This window comes from Perna viridis, chromosome 3 (genome assembly GCF_037379345.1).
Source record: "Perna viridis isolate PV_CMFRI_1.1 ecotype Kerala chromosome 3, ASM3737934v1, whole genome shotgun sequence".
In the NCBI taxonomy this organism is placed as follows: Eukaryota; Metazoa; Mollusca; class Bivalvia; order Mytilida; family Mytilidae; genus Perna; species Perna viridis.
The window spans coordinates 54,668,084-54,679,488 of record NC_142447.1 but is presented as its reverse complement, the minus strand read 5'-3'; the positions used below and the strand labels follow the sequence as shown (position 1 = coordinate 54,679,488).

At 31.8% G+C, this 11,405-nt stretch overlaps 1 protein-coding gene across 1 annotated transcript; it reads right to left on the bottom strand.

The window, feature by feature from the left end:
- Nucleotides 1-5,449: 5,449 nt before the first annotated feature.
- LOC148622946 (coiled-coil domain-containing protein 124-A-like) lies at nucleotides 5,450-11,294 on the bottom strand. The gene is made up of 5 exons (XM_088573326.1): nucleotides 11,137-11,294; nucleotides 9,675-9,859; nucleotides 9,190-9,358; nucleotides 7,849-7,966; nucleotides 5,450-5,941 (listed from the first exon to the last, which is right to left on the bottom strand). Exons 2-5 carry the CDS (start codon nucleotides 9,831-9,833, stop codon nucleotides 5,746-5,748), a joined length of 642 nt encoding a protein of 213 aa, XP_088429452.1. The 5' UTR covers nucleotides 9,834-9,859; nucleotides 11,137-11,294; the 3' UTR covers nucleotides 5,450-5,745.
- Between the last annotated feature and the right edge of the window lie 111 nt (nucleotides 11,295-11,405).

Genomic DNA, 11,405 nt, shown 5'->3' with positions numbered 1-11,405 from the left:
GACTCCACTAAAAACTGGGAGGATGGACCGGGTGCATCGGTTAGGTAAGCATCCTCTGCTTTTCTAGAAACACCCACCGAGTTGCTCATAAAACTATGACACATTGAACAAATTAGTTTTCATGGCGCAGATGGATACACCGTAACGATCGACGAGTTCATGATGACGACCAGACAACTTCTGTAGTGACGACTTAAATCTCGTAGCAACAGAACCCTGTTCCAGAAGCCTACTTGTTAAACGTCTAGCCCGATACAAGTCTGTTCATGGGAGACAAAATGATTTCATTACATAATGTGTTGATTCGATTTATTGTCGAATATTTATTATAACTTTTTCTATAAGGAATGATTCATTTAAGGATCGACTTCAACCTTTTAGTTATGTACAATATCAGAACAGTATAGGAAATAATATATTACAACTTTTAATCTGGAAATGCCTGTATATTTAATTACTTAAAACTAATACTAATACAGTCTAATTGCACACTTTTATTTAAAAAAAAAACATAACTGGAAAGTTAAGGTATTAGACACACAATATCTTTCCTATAAAAAGCAAAAGAAAAAGATTTATCTGATCTGCATTATGGTATTATCATTTCTTACTGAATTTTTATTTTTTTATTCCAAAAAATCGACGAAAAATAACATTTAAATATTAGGCATGAACACAATGTTCAGTCAACCAAAATATTATGCTTTTTTTGTTTGTGCATATAAGAAATAAAACTAATCCGCTTGGAACATTCCGATAAAAATGGGATTATTTTTCTTAATGGATCATGTCGGATGCATGTCCACGTCATCACCGATTCGACAAGCTCCGCGGAGCTTGCTGATTCGGGCACCTGAATATGAGTAACATCCGATCGGTTATCGCCCACATTTCCGAAAGTGTTCATCTCTTTAATTATGATCAAATGTAGTATGTGTGCCGCGGATAAACAACAACTTTTTTAAATGAATATTCAATGTTTCGTTTAAATGTAGAAAAAAAAACAGAAATCTGTTTTTCCTCATTTTTTGTTTTTGTTTTTTGTTTTTATAATATAAGCAATAAATGTCATAAGATCAAAAGAACATCAAATTACGCCTTTCAATGGTAATAACTAATTAAAGGGTAATTATCTACACATAATTGAGATTTTGCAGGTCGTATTTACTTTTAATCAGTACTGATAGAATTTTTTTCCTTTTAGAGGCAAACCCAACGAGAGACGTTTTTAAGGCCAATTACTCCAGCTACAAGATTGTTGTATTGTGTCTTTATTACAATAAATTCCGCTAAGATAACTTAAAATACATTTCATTAGGCAGATGAGAAGTACATGTGCAATACTGAGTATAAATATAAAGATAAAAATAATGGTAATTATAAGTACGATGACACTAAAGGATTATAGAAGAGCTTAAAACTCGTTCCACATATATGTCCCATTTTTATAGAATAATAAAAAAAGAATAATAAACATGTCTGGTCATAACATTTTTGTATACTTCCAATACTTATGGAAATGGTAATCTAAAATCTATACGTGGGGTTTTATATCTGGTAAATACTCGTTTAATACATAACACCTAACGGCTTTTTTTTTTTTCAAATTACGCAAGTGCTAGTTTAACAGATAATTCTATAGAAGTAGACCAATACAGTTATAACTCAGATTTCATCATTGGATATCAAAATACTCGATATCACAGAGATAAACCAATTAAGTTGAGATAACAATTTCCCGGAACCGATTTTCTGAAATGGCATCGAATAGCAGCCCACAGAACGGAAATGTACATAGGATCGTTAGTGCTCTATATTGACGGCCATGGTTAACCCGAATAGTAATAGATTAAGTTATTTTAACTCCGTCATTTTGTAAAGTAAATCAATTCCAAAAAATTCCGATAACTGCAGGAGGCATACAGATTATCGATAACGTTATTAATTTTTAAATGCCAACCATCCACCCATTTATTGACTTTGGTTGTACACAACAGGAACATTTTTGTTATTAGTCCATGATTTTAAAAATACCCCTGGTCAGTTAGCATCGTCCTCCCGTAATCACAAGCGCCATGTGCAAGAGTAATCAAGGGAACTAAGTTATTTAGTAGAAAGAGTAATCAAGGGAACTAAGATTCTAGTGGAAATCAAAAGAATGTAATCCGTGGACAAAGACCAAACATGGAAAACAGACAAACACAACAAAGAACATAAAAAACAAAATAATACATACAAAGTAACAAAAGTAAATGAGCAACTCGGACTCCAACAAAAACTGGGAGCATGAACTAGGTGCACCGGTAGGGTAAGCGTCCTAAGAATCTTATATCCCCAATTTACTTATATATTTTTAATGGCCTGTACCTTCAATTTAAATCACATTTTGCATTTTAAATCATTTAGTCTATCTTAATCTAATAAACGCGTTTGTTTTGTGGCGATTTTTTTGTTACCTTAATCTAATTTTGCCAATTTTCGACATGTTTCCGATACTTCAAAGTTATTTACTACGTTTACATCATGATACATGAAATAAATGATTTCGCCTTTATATGACACGTGTCGGGGAGCTTCATTGTTGTTGTTAGTATTACAGTAGCCGCTGGCAGACCAGGACATGTTTACCCTGCCGAAGCACCTGATTTTTTTTGTTTTTATGTGTAATTTATTTCATTCGCTACATTGTATATGTAGATTGCTTCTGTTCATGTGTTCTGGTTTAGGTCATATTTTTTTTTTCATTTCTACGTATTAGTCATCTCAATGCTGACGATTTGGTATTTTTGCCGATATCTAGTGTCAATAAAAGAAAATGTGAAGAAAATCAATGGCCAAAATATCCGGTCTCCAGCCTGAACGAAAAAGAGGAAAGGTGTATGCCGACGGTAATTTGATTTGGAGGTGCTGAATTTTGAAAGAAAAAAAAACCATTTTGAATCAAACTCTTTTGAAAATAATTATTTTGATCTGGGAGATGGGAGAAAAAACTCTCAAATCACTTTGATTCGAAGTATGTGGAAAGGTGAACACGTATTTGTTTTAACTACATCTGGATATATATTATTTATAGGTGACTTATTGTATATGTATGAAACAACTCATTATCATGGTTTCTAATTATAGTATACATGAACACGAATTTCGAGGAATGGGATCTTGGGCAATACATAACAAAGTGGTATACTTAACGTTGCCACATATCTAAAGAGTGGTGTACTTCACTGAGCCATATATTTATGGAGTGGTGTACTTCACACAGCCATATATTTATGGAGTGGTGTACTTCACAGAGCCATATATTTACAGAGTAATGTACTTCATAGAGCCACAGGGTACTAACATGTAATAAGTGGCACATTTATCAGGGTTGTTTATTTAACAGGACTGTGTACTTGGTTGAGTGGTGTATTATACACATTGAACAAAGTGGTATACGTAACAATGTGATGCACAGAAGACTATGGTGTACTGAACAGTTATGCCAGAGCTTGCCGAAACTACGCAGACCTTTTGTATCGCGCTAGAACTCTAACAAATAGGCTTCTGGAACAAGGTTATGTTGCTACAAGATTGAAGTCATCACTACAGAAGTTTTATGGTCGTCATCATGATCTCGTGGATCGTTATGGTGTGTCCATCTGCACCATGAAAACTGATTAGTTCAACGGGTCATAGTTTTCCTTTCCTCGTTTGTCTACCCCGGACTTGCCTTTTTGTGAGCAACTCGGCGGGTGTTTCTAGAAAAGCAGAGGACGCTCATCATCCCTTACCATCGATTTCTAAGTGTAGGTCAAGATATGAGGCTGGCTTCGCAGTGTCTGTAGTATCCATTATCTCAAGTTCTTTTGGGTAGATGCGATGTATCAAATCCCCGAAATTAGGATTGTTTAAAGATAATACGTCATCTATATAGCGGAAACTGAGATTGAATGATCTAGCCAAATTACCATGGAAACCAAGTTTCTCATCAAATTTCTCAAAATTAAAAAATAACACATCTCTAGTTTTCCTTCATTTTCTTGTGTAAGGACAATTCTATTTTTGAAAGTATACACATATCTACGGGTGCATTTTCGTACTGTTGGGTATTGAAAGTTATATAAAACAAAATTTTGAAAGTGACTAGTTTTGGAAACAGTTGTAGACACTTTAAATACCCTAGTTTGTAGAGATATGGACGAGACTAGATCTACACAAACTGGTTGTATTGTTATTATGGAGTTGTCAAACTATCTAAAGCATAAAATTATAATGTCCGCATTAATGGTTTCCATGGTAACAAGTTCACTGAAAACATCAAAATTTCCCTTTTGTTAGGTTAGGTAATACTAAATGTTGGTTTCCATGGCAACAAGTTTGCAAAAAAGAAAACATTCTGCTAATTTCGATGTTAATATGTCATATAGACTTATTTTAGTTATTTTAAAGATATTTGAAAGTTTGAGGTTTCCACATGATTTTGATTCATACATAGAATTGTTCTCAATATACAAATTTATACAATAAAGATATAGAAATTGTCACTTAAATATGATAGAAATTTAAAAAAAAATGTTCTTTGTTGTGTATGTCTGTTTTCCATGTCTAGTCTTTGTCCCTGGATTACACTCTTTTGATTACCGCTGTAACCTTGGTTCCCTTGATTACTCTTTCAAGAAAATGGTGATTTTTTGTGTTTGTTTGTTTGTTTTTTTTTTCAACAGGGTACGTCATTAATACTCTATAATTTTAAGTAAGCAGGTTAAAAATGTAAAAGCTTAACTTTTCAAAAGAACAAATAAAAAGCAAGATTCTACAAATTTTCTGCATGTACTATTCAAAAAGTCATCTTAATAGGTGTAGAAGAGTTTTTAATGCTATGATATTTCTGATAATAGCCTTGAAGTGGATGTCTCCAAAAGATCTTTCGAATATTTCAGGATCCACGATGAATTAATTACACTGTGGGAGTAACAAGTGTTGTGGTAGGACTGCAGACCCTCTTTGACAGCTGTGATTATAGAAGTTAAAAGTTTTGAAAGAGGTTTGGTAGTACATTTTGCAGATCCAGCTATGTAACGTTGTTTTTATGGATTCTTGTGGAGTTTAGGAATCCAGTACACAGACGGTAAATATCAATCATCGTCCTTGGTAGAGAGACAAAAAAAAGATAGCACAGATTTATGGTTTTCCAAGATAGGAAGGTCAAGATATGAGGCTGACTTCACATATCCAAGTTATACATTACATTATTTTCCAATTTAATTGAAACACTATAGTTTTTGGGGCTGATTTTCATATTTTCTTAACATACCTCTTTCAATGTTACCGGTAGAATTAATCTTTTATTGTTAGCATGGTATCATTTGAAATAGTAAGAACAGTAGTTTTGTATTATGATATGTGACACCAATGTAGCACATCTAGGACATCATACATTTCACTATCTGTGTAAGTTTAACAAATGTTTTAGGTATTATAACACAGTTTATTCAAACTGTTAAATTCTTTAGCATTAGATAACAATAAATGAGGAACAAAAATAGATGTTTTCGCCACTTCTGAAAAGAAATTTCTTTTACTTTTCTGCACGTGTACCATGTAGTAAAGTGGAGCATCAATAAAAAATTGAACAATATCGCATACAAATGTATCATCTATCATCATTTTCGTTTCTGAAATACTGCAAATATTTATTTTATGGACACAAAAACACCATCATGAATAAATAAGCAAAAAGTCCTGAACAAGGAGAATCTGAGGCTATGTCTCCGCAAGCTTTTGGTTCAATGGGTTTTCGGGAGATTTCATCCAGTCCTTCCATAACATTTGTTTTAATTGAGAAAGTTTCATGCTAGGATTTTCCTGTTTTAGTATGGGCAGATTAGTGTCTTCATATTTTTTGTAAGCAGCTTTCATTCTCTTTTCTGGATGGCGATCTCCCTCTGCTTCTTTATCCCTGTAAACATCAAATACTCTCAGAATTAATATGTATCCCAGGTCACATTTCCAACTAGGGATAGACTTGTATCCATTAGTTAATAGTATCAATAGTGTCAGTTGATGCAATCATCATACACCTATGTAAAATAGTCATTTTTTAAAGATATTGAACAATCAATATATAAGTTTGTATTAAATAAACAATTTTTTTACTGTACCACTTTCAAACATGATTGGACATAGGTGATTTCTTTTTTCACTTAATTGTTTGCCATTGATAAGTCCCAAATGAACTTTTACTATTTATTTAATTCAATAAAAAAATGTTAAATGTCTAACACATACATTTGTAACTAATAAACCGGAAACATAGATAAGTGTGTACTCTTATGAACTCCAGTGAAACTTCTCCAAACCAGCTACCACTGGGACAAGAAAAAATGGCCGGTTTATAGGGGTGGCCGCTTTTGTGAAAAATAGCAATGCATTCTAAGAGCTGTTCCATTAATGTGTTCTATAACCCTACACCTAGTCAGTTTGTTGGTCGAGACATTTAATGCCGATTCAAACCTTTTGGCCTTTTATTACATTTCAAAGCTTGCACTATTTGTAAATGATTTGATTTTGAAAGAATGTGTATTAAAGATCAAAGGGCTATTGATGGTAATTAATTATTTGTATTGTTTTCGTAAATTACCTATCAACAAAGTCTAATAATTTCACCCCTATGTTGTTTTAGCTTGGGTACAGGTCACATTAATTGACAGTTAAAAGATTGTACTATTAAATGACTCCGGTTGTCTGACATATGTACACAACAATTAACACCAACCAGTGACAAAATGTAATGACTGGATTAAATTTGTTGTTTAAACTACTGTCCCCTTCAATGATCACCTGTCCACTGATGAAATGAAAAACAGTCAGTGAATGAATTATTAATTACATAATATTACATTTATTACATGTGAACAATAACCGGGCAGCCAGAACTGTGAGGTTGTTTTTATTTGAAATATGTAACTAAAACTGTGAAAAACCAGCCGATGTACGGTTTTAGGGGTGGCCGGTCTATTGGAGACAAAACACACAGGTTTTAAGGTACATGTATATCGCCCGGGACTTTTGAAAATGGCTGATTCGAAGGGAAGACCTGTTTTCTGAGGGTCTGGTTTGGAGAAGTTTCACTGTATACTCTTTCGAATAATACACATTCATTAGCCCAGGAATATGATGGTTGGATGAAAACTTTAAAAATGCTTAAAGATGTAGGAAAATACAAAAGGGAAGATTATCCAATCCACAATCTGTATGGTAATCATAGTGCAGTTTCTACAGAGTGAAAAAAATCATGCTTATAGAAACAAATGGACCAATCTAAACAGGAACTAAATTGTTGTATTAACTAAAATGTAGCAGTACACATAGGAATCTTGCCTCCATTTCTCCCTGACCGTTCTACAAATCACTTTTCTCTGTTTTACAAAGTAGTTAAAGTCATATGACCATTGACCAAACCAAAACAACAATTGGATATTTGCAAAGCATATATTTTATATTCTTTCAACAGTTTTGCCCAAATGATAATGACTACTATGAATTACCAGTTTTTGCCTGTCAAAATGATGAAAGCAGACATAATAAAATCAAATATTTGAGAAAAATTGAAAAGTAAGTTATCATTTTCCCTGCATGAAAACTTTTTTTTTCAGTATTACCTGATCTCTAATCCTAAATATGCAGCATCGCCATGTTATTAATACAAGGTAGATTCCCACCCTCCTAATTAAAATGATCTTATATTTAACATAATTTCATCCTTTTTTTTCTTTTCAAAACATAAAATGACAAACTATTCAGACTTATATTAACATAAAAGCATCACATAAGTATATCCATAATTTTGACTTAAAAACAACATACTTTAGAACTGATATTGCAGCCTCCACACTCCTAGCCTCTCCCTCAATCTGTAATCTGTTCAAATTCTCCTCTATTGGTTTATCAAGATGTGTTTCTTCTGCTTCTTTTTCTGCAGTTGCTACAGAAGAAAAACATTCAAAGAGATAATTATTTGATCTAAACAATGAAGCACTCCAGAAGAGGGTGAAGTAGTTCAGTGCTGAAACTTAATGGACCTGAATGCCAAAAAAAAACATTTTCATTTCATTTTAAAGGTATTTAAAAGGTACTTCAATTAAAGCATGTCTTAGAATTTTTCCATGGTTCAAGCTGAAAGAATTCAAGGTCAAAAGTCAATGTGAAAGACTCATCAGTTACAAAACTTGAGTATTTTTATAATTTCCTTTGGAATTGTTTAACTAATTTTGTACCAAGGCAAATCTGTGCAGTCTCAAATAGTCAAAATATTATATTTTATTTATTGATTGTCAAAGTATACCTCCACCATGAAAGCCCCAAAAATTCAGAAAGTTGAAAAACAAATTTAGTAACTATCATCATTGTTTTATTTTCTTATCTGTAATGCAATCAGTGATATATCATGACATATTGTGAAAAGTTTTAAAGTGAAATCTGCCAATGAAAAAGTGATAGGTCTGTTGGCAAAAACTTATCATCTTATAATATTTTAAGTAAGAATAAAAATTTTGTCTGATTTCAATAATACACAAGTTTGTATTATAAAATCTGATTTTTTTATGTTTGCCATAAGAATGAACTATTTCTAAATATGTACTCATTTTATTGGTTAGTTATCACATTTTTTGAAATGCTGACTGATTTGTGCCACTGCATTGACCAGCTATGAAATATTATATAATGTAACTTACATTAATTTCCTATACAGAATGAATTTTAGTTGGAAAAGTCTAATAAGGCAATTTTGATTAGTGTAAATAAATGTTTAAGTGCTTTTCAAAGTAACTAGAGATTTGTAAAACAAATGGTAGAATTCAATTAAAAGAGAATAAAAATTAAGAAGATTCATGCAATGGTGAAATAAAAGCATTTCTCAACAAATGTAAGTGCAGCTCATTTTATAGAATATAAAACCTTTATCACAGTTTAAAAGATGAAAATAAATCTTGGTTTAAGGGAGTATTTTTAAGCTTTAACTCCATTCAGTTATCAGTAGTACTTTTGTGATGAGAGACACACATACATGTACATGTAAATTGTGAATGATGTGTATCTGTCAATTCTGTGCATGATATTTATTGTTCAACTGTTCTTTCTATTTATAAAATTATTCAAAAGAAGCCTTATCTGGTTATTACTGCTACAAGTATGTATTATTTATACCTTGAGCTACTTTGCGTTCCTTTTCCACATGTTCAGCAATCTGTGCTCTTGTTAGTTTGTCACAAGTTGGTGGTTTTTTTGCTTTTATAGATTCCATTTCTTCATCATGTAATTTCTGTAATTCTTTTTTTCTTTCTAGTTGCTCTAACCTCTTTTTCTCCTTATCTTCCTGTATGAGATCAAGATTGTATTTATTTCTGACAACGCACATCTAAATGTTAGAAATGTTAAAAAACACACATGTAAAAATTAAGATATTACTTACCTAAAATATATTTTTCTGGTGATTTCACTACTAATTTTCATTTCCAAATATTACATATTGTAACAATGTGGGAAATCCAATTGAGTGATCTTAAACATACATTTATTTTGAAGATTGATATGAATTTTATAGGAATTAAGATTTGAAAATACTAAAATTTGCAGTTATTCCTTAATTTTGTTCAGGAGCTTTTCAAACAAAGTATTAAATGATAGCAAACCTTTCTTTGCTGTTTCTTGGCTACATGTTTGTCATCATCCCTCCAAAACTCATCTTCCTTCTCTTTTTCTTTTCTTGATGTTTCTAAGTCTCTCTGTTCCTGCTTTCTTGCTCTGGCAACAGCTGATTTTGTATTTTCTCCCTTGAATTTCTTAGGCATATTATTCTTTCAGTAACTAATAATTTCTGTTGAAAAAGAAGTCTAAATAACAAATCTATACCTACATGGAAATGTTGTATGTGCTAAAAAGTGTACAGTAATTCACCAAATATCAAATGAAGTTACAAAAAGTGACTGTCCTTATGGAGAAAATATATATCATTTCCTTTAACCAAACAAATAAAAATGTATCATATGAGATAATGTGTCAGGAAAAATATTTTTTTTCTTTTCTGATAGTCCCGAGTCTATTCTAATTATCTTTCTACTTCAATTCGTTTTGGAAAAGTTGCATGTACATTTGTATGTATGTATGCACATCTTTCTTCACTGCTGTTCAACTGGCTGTTCTAGACTCTAACCATTGAAAACAAAATATAGCTGTGATTATTTCAACCAATTCAAAGCATAACTTTCCTATAATTGAAAAGCCACCCTTATGAAAATGGACGATCATTGTCTTATTTATTTTTTTTATTTTTTGGAATTTTTTGCTTTTATAATTTGTTTACCTCAGAAGGTTGTAAGATATTCCATGGAAAATTGTTTTATTTCCTTATCATCTGTACAAATTATGAATCAGACCCACTTAAACTAAAAAGGATATTGCTGGACCTGAGCTGCTCATTTAATGAAGTTTGAGTATGGTGAAGTTCATGGTGCTTACTTTAATGAATTGGGTATGAGGATTGATGGGTGAGGATGAGAGACAGTGAGTTACAAACACAACAAAATGCATTTACAAATAATTTAATTTCAGATGCAACACGCTTTCTGATTGGATAAAAAAATTGTCCATCATCTCATAGATCAAATTTTGTCAACAACCTTTTTTGATGATTTACCTGTTAAACTTGATACTAAAAGTAAATTATAAAGAATGAACTTATATATTTTCTCCATCTATTTGAAATAACCTCATTGCCTGTGGTGCACAATTAAAAATAGCCTGCAACGTTCGTTTTTCAGTGTGCACCACTTGATTGAGGTTATTTCTTCATAGACCGAAAAAAATATAACAGTCATTCCTTAAATAAACAATGTTTGTTCGTATACTATGTTAATGTTGTATCAGGAATATACCTCTGTGCCATGGGCATGGCATCGCTAGAACAAGAGCAATTTCAGTTTTTGTTGCTCTCAAACATGGGCCAAATAAGTAAACTTCAAAACCATATTTTTTCTCAAAATTCCTCAAACAAGTAGGAAAATTGGAAGAAAAATAAGTTCAATTAGTAGTATGGTAAGAGTTTAAGATGTTGGAATGGGTGGCACTAACTCGACAAAAATGGTATTTTCTTACGTGAGCTATGTCTTTCAAATTGCGTACGATATATCTAACAATACTATCACGAAAAGAAATGACAAACAATAAAAATCTGTTCAGTATATTATTACTATTGCAAAATAAGTTGAAATTTTTATGTCTAAATCTAACAAATTATATTTTAAGGAACGAAAATATATGATTTTTTAATATATATTGGTAATATATAATTTGTGAAGCGAGTATGAAACCACAAATATGTCTGAAAAACATATAGATTTATTAATAGTAGACAAAATATTTGA